At 37.2% G+C, this 12,288-nt stretch overlaps 1 protein-coding gene across 1 annotated transcript in view; it reads left to right on the top strand.

Moving 5' to 3' along the window:
- Positions 1-12,288, top strand: part of COL5A2 (collagen type V alpha 2 chain) — a 154,915-nt gene that overhangs the window by 131,561 nt on the left and 11,066 nt on the right. Inside the window, exons 44-48 of the mRNA XM_049887658.1 lie at positions 1,272-1,379; positions 2,925-2,978; positions 6,211-6,318; positions 6,834-6,887; positions 8,927-9,034. Of these exons, the coding sequence (XP_049743615.1) occupies positions 1,272-1,379; positions 2,925-2,978; positions 6,211-6,318; positions 6,834-6,887; positions 8,927-9,034 (432 nt within the window). The remainder of the gene's footprint in view (positions 1-1,271; positions 1,380-2,924; positions 2,979-6,210; positions 6,319-6,833; positions 6,888-8,926; positions 9,035-12,288) is intronic.

Below are 12,288 nucleotides of genomic sequence, written 5' to 3'. Positions count from 1 at the left end.
GAGCATGTCTTAATAGTGATGTAGACTTCTAAAGCCAGCCAGAACTGACCATGGTACATATGATTAGAGCACAAAGTGCACACCTGAGTTGGGGGCTGTGAGGATCAATGCAATCTGCTCCACTTCTCGCACCAACAGAATGAGGGAATTCCATCTATCCAATCACATTGCAATTCCACCTCAGTTCTATTCAATTCTTCTCCCAACTGCACATGCAGTATTTCTTCCGTCTGTCCTAACCATGAGAAATCAGATTTCAGAAATTAAAAGAGCATAGTCTTCCAGATTGTCAAGTCAGTCTAAGAACTCAGATCCCAGCCACAAGCTTGGGAGTCCCCTAGACACACTTCTGTCCTGCTGCCTACAATTTCAAAGGTTTCCCACTACACCTTCAGGATATCAGCTGTAAGCTCAGAGGTCTTCAATGCACTCCCTCACATCTGACTGTTGCCTCTCAATACTCCTTCTGGTTTGATAACTCGCTAAAATGACGCACCAAACTCACAAAAAGTGCTATGCTTATGATTATACTTTTATTGTAGCAAAAAGGCTGCAAATGAAGAGATGCATAGGGTGATATCTGGGAGGGTTTCTAACTTGAAGCTTCCATGTCTCAAAAAGGGACATGCTGCCCTTACACGTGTGCCAATATCTTTCACCAACCAGGAAGCCCTTGAAGCTTCTGTGTGTAGAACCTTTATTGGGCTGATATCATAAGATGGCTCTTGCTGGTCTGGCTGGCCCCCATCTGAGTCACATCATTAGCATAATCTGTAAGGTAGTTGTGGTCTGGTTGTTGTTGTTAGTTGCCCTTGAGTCAGCTCTGGCTCACGGTGACCTTATGTATAACAAAACGAAATGTTGCCTGGCCTTGCACCATCTCCAGGGTCTTTGCTATGTGTGAACCCACTGTTGTGGTTATTGTGTCATTCTATCTCATTGATGAAATTTCCCTCATTTTCATGTATTCAGAACCCTCATCAAAGACATTTCAATCACTGAGGAAATTCCAAAGTTTTAGAAGTTATCTTTCAGGAACCAAGAACAAAGACCAAATTCTTTGGGTAAAGTTTTCTGGCCCTTTTGATATGTCAGAAGGAGTATGATAAGAACTGAGCATAACTCTAAGATGCATTACAGTGGCATGAGTGATAATGGACAATTGTTATGGAAAGCTGTACTGTAGTCCCATTTGAACACAAGCAAACAATGTGAACTGACATTCTTAAATTTCTTCAAAGTTAGTTAATATTTTTGTTCTTTTATATCAGGGCACACCAGGAAAAGTAGGACCAACTGGTGGGCCAGGAGATAAAGGTCCACCTGGACCTGTGGGACCCTCAGGCTCAAACGGTCCCGTAGGGGAGCCTGGACCTGAAGTGAGTACTATTGTGAAAATAACTCTACTTTTTGCTATCTGGGTGCCATGGGGCAAATTTTTTCATTTAGAAATTGATTGTACATTTGACTTTAAGGACATTTTTTAGTGATATTATTTGATGTACTTCCCTTCCCTAGAGAGTTGACTTAATGATGACATAAAGAAAAGGAATCAAGATTGGTACCTTTGCACTGACCTTCATCCAGTCTGGAACTAAACATTTTAGATGATTTAGGTTATTGCCAAATCATTTTGAAGGTTAAAAGACACATCCACTCATCTTTTCTCTTGTTATTATTTCATCCTCTAATGGCACGTTTGTCAAAATTGCCAAGTTTTATGGTGATAGGATTAACATAACTATTACAGCCTGTAAAAAGGGTGAACTAAGTAGAGATCATTTTACTTAAATGTTACTCTAAGATTATAGATGTCATGTTCCCTTAGGCTCTTTTGAGCAGAAATCAGTTTTTGAAAGGCAATTCGAGAAGTAACAGATTGTAATCTCCTCTCTTTAGTGCTTTAATGAGTAAATCACAAAACAGTTAATGTCACCTTTTCTTAAAAGGAGCAATCAATGCCTTTCAGAGAAATTTTTGATCAAATGGATAAGTTGTAGTTCTGAAAAAAAATTAGGAAGAGAAAAGGGAAAGAAGACAGGTCTGTCTCTCTTTCTCTCTCTCCTTTTTTTTTTTTTTAGAACAGTTGTAGGTTCACAGAAAAACTGAGAAAAAAGTACAGAGAGTTCCCAGATACCTGCTCTCCCCATCTCCCCACCCCCACCTCCACCCACAATTTCCCCTCTATTCACGTTGGTGTGGTACTTTGGTTACAGCTGATGAACCAGTATTGATACATTATCATTAACTGAAGTTACATTAGGCTTCATTCTCTCCTGTTATAGAGTTCTGTGGGTTTTGACAATGCATAATTTATATATCCACCATTATAGTGTCATGGAAAATAATTTCACTGTCTTTAAAATGTCCTGTGCTTCACCTGTTCATCCCTCCCCTCTCCCTGAATTCCTGGAAACCACAGATCTTTTTACTCTATTTTTTTTTTTTTTTTATAGTTTTGCCTTTTCTACAATGTCTTATAGTTGGGATCATATAATATGCAGCCTTAATGTCATATGAACTTAGAGTTATCTTAGTTCAAAATTTTAAGGATATTATTTGGAAAAGCTCAAGAAGTAATAGTGAGAAAAACTATTCCCTGGCAATGTAAACAAAACCCAAAATACTAAAAATTTAATTGAAGTTTATTTATTTCAAAGGGTTTGAGGATTTTTTCTTTTTTAAAATAAAAAAATAGAAATGAAGACTTTAGATTACATAAGAATGTATTAATAATTTCACAAGTAATTCAAAATGGTCAAAAAGATGGCAGAAGACTTTTTGACTAAGATTTCCATATATGTGAATTTGTAGTTAACAGAAAAGATATGGAAAGCATGCTCTAATTTTTCTAGCAATTAGAATGAGATTTTTTTTTCATTATTTAATTAATTTTTTTTGTTTTCAAATATGATTCTTTATAGGGTCCTGCTGGTAATGATGGTACTCCAGGACGGGATGGTGCTGTTGGAGAACGTGTAAGAGCAATTTTAATGATTAGAAAATGTGTAGTAGTGTGACCATGAAATCTTCATAATAAGAGATAGTGAAACTACCCTTCATCCTTATACCCTTCAATGCAGCTCTGGTTTTTCTAATAGTAACAACCCTTTTTGTGAGATCATAATTTTGGTATGTCTCGTAGGTGGCATAGTGGTTAAGAGCTTAGGCTGCTAACCAAAGTGTCAGCAGTTGGAATCCACCAGATGCTCCTTGGAAACTCCGTGGGGCAGTTCTATTCTGTCCTATAGGGTCACTATGAGTTGGAGTCGACCTGATTGCAATGGGTTTGGTTTTTTTGGTTTTAGTAAGTGAAATGAGAGTTGAATACAGAAAGCTGGATGACGTATTTTATTAAGTATAGGAAAGCAAATTGCTTGTAAGACTCAGGGAAGGTGAGTGCTTTAGGCTGAGGTGGTTTCCACTTGGAGAAGGGTTGGTGAGCTTTTTGTACTGTCTTTCACCTCCTGGTGGTGAATGTGAAGAAGAACTTACCTCTCTCAATCACATGTGTGGTATTTTTGTTAAGAAATGAGAAGGGGATTCAGGATAAGTTGGAATCCTGGTGAGAAGCCATTTGTCTTAGTCATCTTGTGTTGCCGTAACAGAAATACCACAAGTGGATGGCTTTAACAAAGAGAAATTTATTTTCTCACAGCCTAGTAGGTTACAAGTCCAAATTCAGGGTGTTGGCTCCAGGGGAAGGCTTTCTCTCTCTCTGTCAGCTCTGGAGGAAGGCTTCCCCTAGTCAAGGAGCTTCTCAGGCGCAGGGACCCCGTGTTCAAAGGATGCGCTCTGCTCCTGGTGCTGCTTTCTTGGTGGTTTGAGGTCCCCAACTCTCTGCTTGCTTCCCTTTCCTTTTATCTCTTGAGATAAAAGGCGGTGCAGGCCACATCCCAGGGAAACTTGGATCAGGGAGGTGACCTGAGTGAGGGTGGTGTTACAATCCCACCCTAATCCTCTCAACATGAAATTATAATCACAAAATGGAGGACAACCATACAGTACTGGGAATCATGGCCTAACCAAGCTAATACACACATTTTTTGGGGGACACAATTCAATCCATGACACCATTATTCCAACCCAACAATAGCTGTAATTGGGGTACATGAGCTATGGAGTTGGATAGTCCTGGGGCGGGGAGGACGAGAAGAAGTCTAATGTTTGGACTGTGTTTGTCTCACAGTCACCACAAAATAAAAGTGTAGGAAAAAAAAAAAGTTGAACTTCATGGTTCAACATGAAGGCTTTGGACAAGGATATATATGGAGTGCTCTAAATTTCGAAACCACTTGCAAAAGCATGAAAACAGAGATAGTGCTGTGTAACAACATCTCAGTTTCTCTACTGACCCTCTAAAGTAAATGCCCCATGAGGAAATAAGCCATATGGCTTTCTAAACATTGTATATTCTATGATGTATTTTTAAATTAGGCATGTGGTGAACTAAAAATCTCCCTAATTTTATCTCAAGTTTCAGTTCTCTTGGGTAGTTCCACAGTTGTCTCAGACTATATATTTGACTGTGGAAGGCAAAAGTCATCCCCATCCCTAAGCCCATTTTGATGTATTGTGTCTTTCTACTCTAAGAGCTACATTATGTAGAACAGACTTTGGAACCACACAGACCTGGATTGAAATCAAATTTTCTGAACCTCAGGGTGCAAATACTTTAAATGCAGTACCTATGCCATTGGACATTTGTGTTAAATAACATGTTTAAATACTTAGCACAGGGTAGGCACTGAAGAACACTTTCATACTGAAAGAGTTTTTGGAGGTGGTGAGAATGGTTGGGTAGAAGAGCTCTGGTGGCACAGTGGTTAAGCGCTTGGCTGCTAACCTAAAGGTCGACGCTTTGAACCCACCAGCCACTCTACGGCAGAAAGATGTAGCATTCTGCTTCCAAAAAGATTACAGCCTTGGAAGCCCTACGGACAGTTCTACTCCGTCCTTTAGGGTCACTATGAGTCAGAATCGACTTGACGGCAATGGGTTTGGTTTTTTTAAGGAAGATTAGGAATTGTTGATCTAGATTTCTAAGAGAGAAGAAAGGATTTTGAGGGTCTTGGACTAACTAAACCCTCCCCTCTCCCCATTTACAGTGATCTCAGGGACAACAAATTCTCTTAGCATATAACTTTCCCCTTGGTCAGTATACATTATTTGTTGCCATAGTCTTCAAAGTTTTTGCTGGCACACTCCCTGAAATAATTTTGAAAATCTATAAACCCCTATGCACATTTTTAAGTTAACTTTCCATTTTTTAAAAATCATAGTTTCAGTAGTTGCATAGAAGGTGATTCCTTGGAAATTTTAAGTGTATGCGTGCTTTAAACATATTTTTCAAAATCTTAGAGTTTCTAGTTGAGTTTATTCAGTTTATCTGTTATATAACTTAAAAAAAGTTTATCATGGCTAGCAAACTAGGCAGTAAAGTAATACTTAATTTCTTTCAGAAAAAATGTCTGACTACATTTTTTCAAGTCAGCGCTTATTTTCATATAACAGTCACCTCACATCTGACTTCTTAGGAAGATAAAAAATAGTCTTGTAAAATTCGGAGCCTTGTCATAAATGTGTCTCTGGAATAAAATGAGTAGCTTCTTTCTTTCAAAAGGTCTGTTTGCTTTGTATTCAAGTGAACTACGCATTCTTGAAAAATCCCTTAGTTTGGTGCCCTAAGGTATTTACTCTTAGAGTATTGAACCATAGTAAGATTGCAGATGGTGTTAGGTCTTCCTTTTTTTTTTTTTTTTTTTAATAAAGTGGTAAATGGGTGATTGATAAAGGAGATCTAGAAAAGGGTGCTCAAACCTCAGTTTTCTGAAAGAGTATATCTGGAGTTGAAGATCTGGAAGTTGGTTTCCTTAAAATTATCCCTGCTTTCACATCCCTGGAAAGTCTTTAAGTCTTCATGTACCCTAAGTTTGTGGGTATCCCAGTTTGAAGCCTGCTAGTCCAGGAAACCTGCGAAGTTCTGCAGGTGAACACTTCTATGGTTCAGCAGCCTCCATCATGGAAACAAGTGGCCCAGGATGGTGAGAGGGATGAGAGAAATAAGAAATAATCTAATTCTCTTTAATTTGATTTATTAATAACAGGGAAAATGTGCTATTTTTTCCTAGCATGAATAGCATGATCTTATAGAATACCATTGTTTTAGAATAAATATTAAGAGAATAATATTGCAATTGATCTTGTCAGGGTGATCGTGGAGACCCTGGTCCTGCAGGTCTGCCTGGATCTCAGGGTGCCCCTGGAACCCCCGGCCCTGTTGGTGCTCCAGGAGATGCAGGGCAAAGAGGAGACCCGGTAAGGAGAGAGTCAATTTTACATTGACCATTATACATACATAGGTTATATGTGTGCACCTGGTTAAGGATTCTAAACAAAGAATGATAAGCAGCCAATTATGAATAAATTATATTTTTCTAGTCTTAAAGGAAAACTGATTTTTGAACAGAATTTCTTTGACTTTTGTCATCTAAAAATACTGTGATTATTAGGAAATGAAATATATATGTATCAGGCATAAGTTAAATTTAAGCAAGTAATGTCTGACTGTAATTGTCTAAGGTGATCTTCATTCAGTGAGGCCAATGAATAAAACTGACTATGGAAGTGTCATTGGAGTTACAATGAGCTTGTTCTTACCTGCATATGGGCATTAGCCTGAGTTCAATCTTTAGCCATAAAAGTATGTATAGATTCACTTATACATTTATGAACACTCAACTACAAACACATGTTTTTTGACATCCTATATCTATACAGTATATGTGTATCATATATTTTTGCGTACTAATTTTTGTGCAAATTTCTTCTAGGGTTCTCGGGGTCCTATAGGACCACCTGGTAGAGCTGGAAAACGTGGCTTACCTGTAAGTTCTGAATTTTATTTTAACATATGTTTTCTTATATAAAATATATTTCCAAAGAAGAAGTACAATTTAAGATTCATAAAATAAAAATACCAAGTTCCTCAAGATTTGGACAAAAATAATAATTTAAAATAATAGTCAGAAGTTCATTTTTGTTTCTATAATTTTAAGACTGCTTCCCTGAACTAAGCTATGGATTCTTTCAGTAATCAATGAAAACTTTCAGTCACAGTTTTCTCTTCCAAAATAATAGGAACAGTAGTGCCCTTTTCTCAAATCTCTTCTAAAGATCACATAGGAAAGTGGATTTGAAAGCTCTTTGTAAGCTATAAGTGTTATTCAAATATTATGTCTTATTTTCAACCACACTGTCCTACTCGTGTTCTGATCTTTTTCCTCTTTATGATTGCTTTTGGGTTAATTGTTATTATACGGATGTTTTACTGTGAGTGAATTATCTCTTTATGGGCAGTCTAATAAATCACGTTGCTTACATACCCATTGTCTAAATTAATGTCTGTATCCTGAAGAACAATTATATCTTTAAAATCATGGTCTTCTTGTTAAATCATATTTCTCAGCTTTGATTTGAGCCAAACTGGCAAAGATTTCATGTTTGGACAGCATGTCAGAGTGAATGGTTTTCCAACCAGTTATAGAAACAATGTAGTTTTGTCTTCCATGGGTAAATGAAATGTAGTTAATAATTAAACTAGATGCTTTCTGGCTTAGTTTATTTTCAATTATGAAACTTTGTGGTGTCCCAAAAGTAAAAGAACTGCTCTAACTTTATAAAAACATTCAGGCTGATTCTAATATTTAAATTTACACTGTTACATAAAATATGTAAAAGTTAATGAAAACTATTCTTATTTTTATTAGAAAAAGGTCTGCGTACTTTTTGTCAATTAGGATATTCAAATTAAAAGAAGAAGAAGAAAAAAGTATCCAAGAAAATATAAACAAAAAGCAGTAAGGGAAATATTGACCAAAGTCATCCCATCTGATGGGGTTGATAGGATTTCAATTCTGTTTTAGGAAAACTCTAGAAACAACAGAAGTTGACCTCAAAGTAGGTGACCCTATGTCTTTTGTCAGTTTACTGTGAACCACTGGACCCCTCAGTTTTTGTTATTCTCAAAGCCTTAAAAAAAAAAAAAACCTAAAACTGAACAGATAATTTTCCCCTCTAGGTACAGCTTCTGTCCCACAATAAGATTCTTAATTATTGCTTTTTCTTCAGTTTCTTAGGAGCAGGATTACTGTATTTGGATTACTGTATTTGTACATTTGTAGGTATGAAGATAATACAGGGTCTCTTTGTGTACTCTTTAAAGGAGTATGGCTTAGTGATGATATTCCTGTGTAGTTTATTCAAAAAAAGTTTTTACCAGTTTCTTACTATAGTCACAGCTGACATATCCAGTTGGTTTACTTGAATATACAAATTTCATAAGCGTTTTTATTCCTAGTGGTAACATGATAAATACATTAGTACACATGTTTTAATTTTAAATAATCTATGTGGGATGGTAATATTTTTACATAACATGATTATCAGTTAAATACATGAAATATAACCTTTGGAAAATGTTTCAGATAGGCTAGATCAAACTTAAAAATAACATCATTTTAGATATGATTCTAGGTTGAACATTAAAAATAACCCGAATCTTTAGGAATGAATGTTATATAGTAAAACATGTGAGAGCCGGAACTCAATGGGATGACCTTGTTTTTCCAGGGTCTTCCAAGTTTTCCGCCTTTGACAAAGTGCAGTCTTACCACTTTTCTATCGTTCGTTTTAGTGGAAAATATTTGAGTTTTCCTTCCCTGTCAGGTTTCTGAACCTACACAAGGTCCTGCTTTCACAGGTTTTACTGTATGTCTACAATTTTAGTGATTCCCTACCATTCCTTGGGAAAACTACACGAAAACTCCTAGGTCTGATTCTATTTAGAGAAGTATATTAATCTGTATAAAACACAATATCCAAAATTATAGTAAAAATATCCGTGTCATGATAACTGTATTTCCAGGGACCCCAAGGACCTCGTGGTGACAAAGGCGATCATGGAGATCGAGGTGATCGAGGACAGAAGGGTCACAGAGGTTTCACTGGTCTTCAAGGTCTTCCTGGACCTCCTGTAAGTTAGTGCTTTCTGTATTATTTTTCCTTCTTATGGAAGTACACAGGTATATTGACAGGAACGTGTCTCTGTCTATAAAATGGGTTGATTCTGTATCTCATTTTCAAAATATTATTTTCATTTCACAGAATATCTGCATGAATAACTGATTACCTAGGTGCCCAATATAATTACCCATATATTAGCTAGAATTTTGTTAAGAAGGAATAAAGCAAAAGGATATATGTGCCATTACTTTTAAAATTGACTTTAGTACTGGCAAAATAAGCCTAACACCTAGCAAACTCATGTAGACATTGCAGAGATTGATGACCTTATCAAATAGTTTATGCTGCTAAAGCCAATAGCACTTTTTTTTTAATTGAACTTTAGATGAAGGTTTACAGAACAAACTAGTTTCTCATCAAACAGTACACACATTGTATGACATTGGTTAACAAGCCCACGACATGTCAACACTCTCCCTTCTCAACCCTGGGTTCCCTGTTACCAGCTTTCCTGTTCCCTCTTGCCTTCCAGTCCCTGTCCCAGAGCTGGTATCCCCCTTTAGTCTTGTTTTGTTCCATGGGCCTATTCAATCTTTGACTGAAGGGTAACCTCAGGAGTGATCTCATTACTGAGCTGAAAGGATGTCTGGGAGCCATACTCTCAAGGTTTCTCCAGTCTCTGGCAGGCCAGCAAGTCTGGTTTCTCTTTTTGAGTTGGAATTTTGTTCTACATTTTTCTTCAGCTCTTTCTGGGACCCTCTATTGTGATCCCTGTCAAAACAGTCAGTGGTGGTAGCTGGGCACCATCTAGTTGTACTGGACTCAATCTGGTGGAGGCCGTGATAGATGTGGCCCATTAGTCCTTTGGACTAATCTTTCCCTTGTGTCTTTAGTTTTCCTCATTGTTTCTTGCTCCCGAAGGGGTGAGACCACTGAAATATCCTAGATGGCCACTCACAGGCTTTTAAGATCCCGGACGCTACTTGCCAAAGTAGAATGTAGAACATTTTCTTTATAAACTACATTATGCCAATTGAGCTAGATGTTCCCTGAGACCCTGGTCTCCACAGCCCTCAGCCTAGCAATTCAGTCCCTCAGGGAATTTGGATGTTTCTAAAAAAAAAAAAAATTTTTTTTTTTTTATGGAGCTACCATGGGCTTGCCTTGTACAGTTGTGCTGGCTTTCCCAGTATTGTGTACTGTCTTAACCCTTCACAGAAGTTATCACTTACCTATTGTCTATTTAGTGTTTTTCCATCCCCATCTCTCCCCTCCCTCAAAAGCCAAAGCAAACCCCCTGCTGTCGAGTCGATTCTGACTCATAGCGACCCTATAGGGCAGAGTAGAACTGCCTGATAGAGTTTCCAAGGAGCACCTGGTGAATTCGAACTGCCGACCTCTTGGTTAACAGCCGTAGCACTTAACCACTATGCCACCAGGGTTTCTTCTCCTCCCTTGTTGACATCAGATATTGATTCTTTTTGTATGTAAACCTTTTCATGAGTTTTTACGGTAGTGGTCTCATACAATATTTGTCCTTTTGTGATTGATTTATTTCACTCAGCACAATACCCTCCAGATTCATTCATGTTATGAGATGCTTCACAGATTCATCGTTGTTCTTTAGAATTTCGTAGTGCTGCATTGTGTGTATATACCACAGTTTTTTATCCATTCATCTGTTGATGGGCATCTAGGTTGTTTCCATTTTTTTTTATTGTGAACAATGCTGCAGTGAACATGGTGTGCATATGTCTATTCATGTGACAACTCTTATTTCTCTAAGATATATTCCTAGGAGTGGGATTGCTGGATCATATGGTATTTCTATTTCTAGCTTTCTAAGGAATTGCCATATAGTTTTCCAAAATGGTTGTATCATTTTTCATTCCCACTAGCAGTGCGTAAGAGTTCCAATCTCCCTGCAGCCTCTCCAACATTTGTTATTTTCTGTGTTGATTCGTGCCAATGATGTTGGGGTGAGATGGTATCTCATTGTGGTTTTGATTTGCATTTCTCTAATGGCTAGAGATGGTGAGCATTTCCTCATGTGTCAGCCGTTTGAATGTCTTTGGTGAAGTGTCTGTTCATTTCCTTTGCCCATTTTTTTAATTGGATTATTTGTCTTTTTATTGTAGAGGTGTTGGATTTTCCTGCAGACTTTAGAGATTAGACCTTTGTCTGATTTGTAATAGCCATTTTTTTTTTCCCACCCAGTCTTTAGGCTCACTTTTTACTCTTTTGGTGAAGTCTTTTGATGAGCATAAGTGTTTCATTTTTAGAAGATCCCAGTTATCTAGCTTATCCTCTGGAGCTTGTGTGTTGTTGGTTGTGGTTTGTATCCTGTTAATGCCGTGTATTAAGGCCTCTAGAGTTGATCCTATTTTTTCTTCTATGAAAAGTTGGGGGCTTTATATTTAGGTCTTTGATCCATTTTGAGTTACTTTTTTATATGGTGTGAGGTATGGGCCCTGTTTCCTTTTCTTGCAGATGGACATTGATTTTTGCCAGCACTGCTTGTTAAAAAGACTGTCTTTTCTCCATTTGATGGGCTTTGGGCTCTTGTCAAAGATCAGGTGACCATAAGTGGATGGATTTATGTCTGGGTTCTCAATTCTGTTCCATTGGTCAATATATCTGTCATTGTATCAGTACCAGGCTGTTTTGACTTCTGTAGCTGTATAGTAGGTTCTGAGGTCAGGTAGTGCGAGTCCTCCTACTTTATTCTTCTTCAATACTGCTTTACTATTTGGGGCTTCTTCCCTGTCCATATAAAGTTAATGATAAGTTTTTCCATCTCTTTAAAGAATGTTGTTGGTATTTGGACTGAGATTGCATTGTGTTTGTAAATTGCTTTGGTAGAATTATCATTTTCACAATGTTGCATCTACCTATCCATGAGCATGGTATGTTTTTCCATTTATGTAGATCTCTTTTTGTTTCTTGCAGTAGTGTTTTGTAGTTTTCTTTGTATAGGTCTTTTACATCCCTGGTTAGATTTATTTCCAAGTATTTTTTTTTTTTTTTTTAGGGGCTTTTATAAATGGTATTGTTTTCCTGATTTCCTTTTCATCGTTCTCTTTATTGGTGTATAGGAATCCAATTGATTTTTGTATGTCTATTTTGTATCCTGCTGCTCTGCTGAATCTTTCTATTAGTTCCAGTAGTTTTCTTGTGGAGTCTTTTGGGTTTTCTATGTATAGTATTATATCATCTGCAAATAGGGAGAGTTTAACTTCTTCATTACAAATTTGGATGCCCTTT

This window comes from Elephas maximus, chromosome 6, assembly GCF_024166365.1.
Source record: "Elephas maximus indicus isolate mEleMax1 chromosome 6, mEleMax1 primary haplotype, whole genome shotgun sequence".
Classification (NCBI taxonomy): domain Eukaryota; kingdom Metazoa; phylum Chordata; class Mammalia; order Proboscidea; family Elephantidae; genus Elephas; species Elephas maximus.
This window is presented reverse-complemented; position numbering and strand designations above follow the sequence as displayed.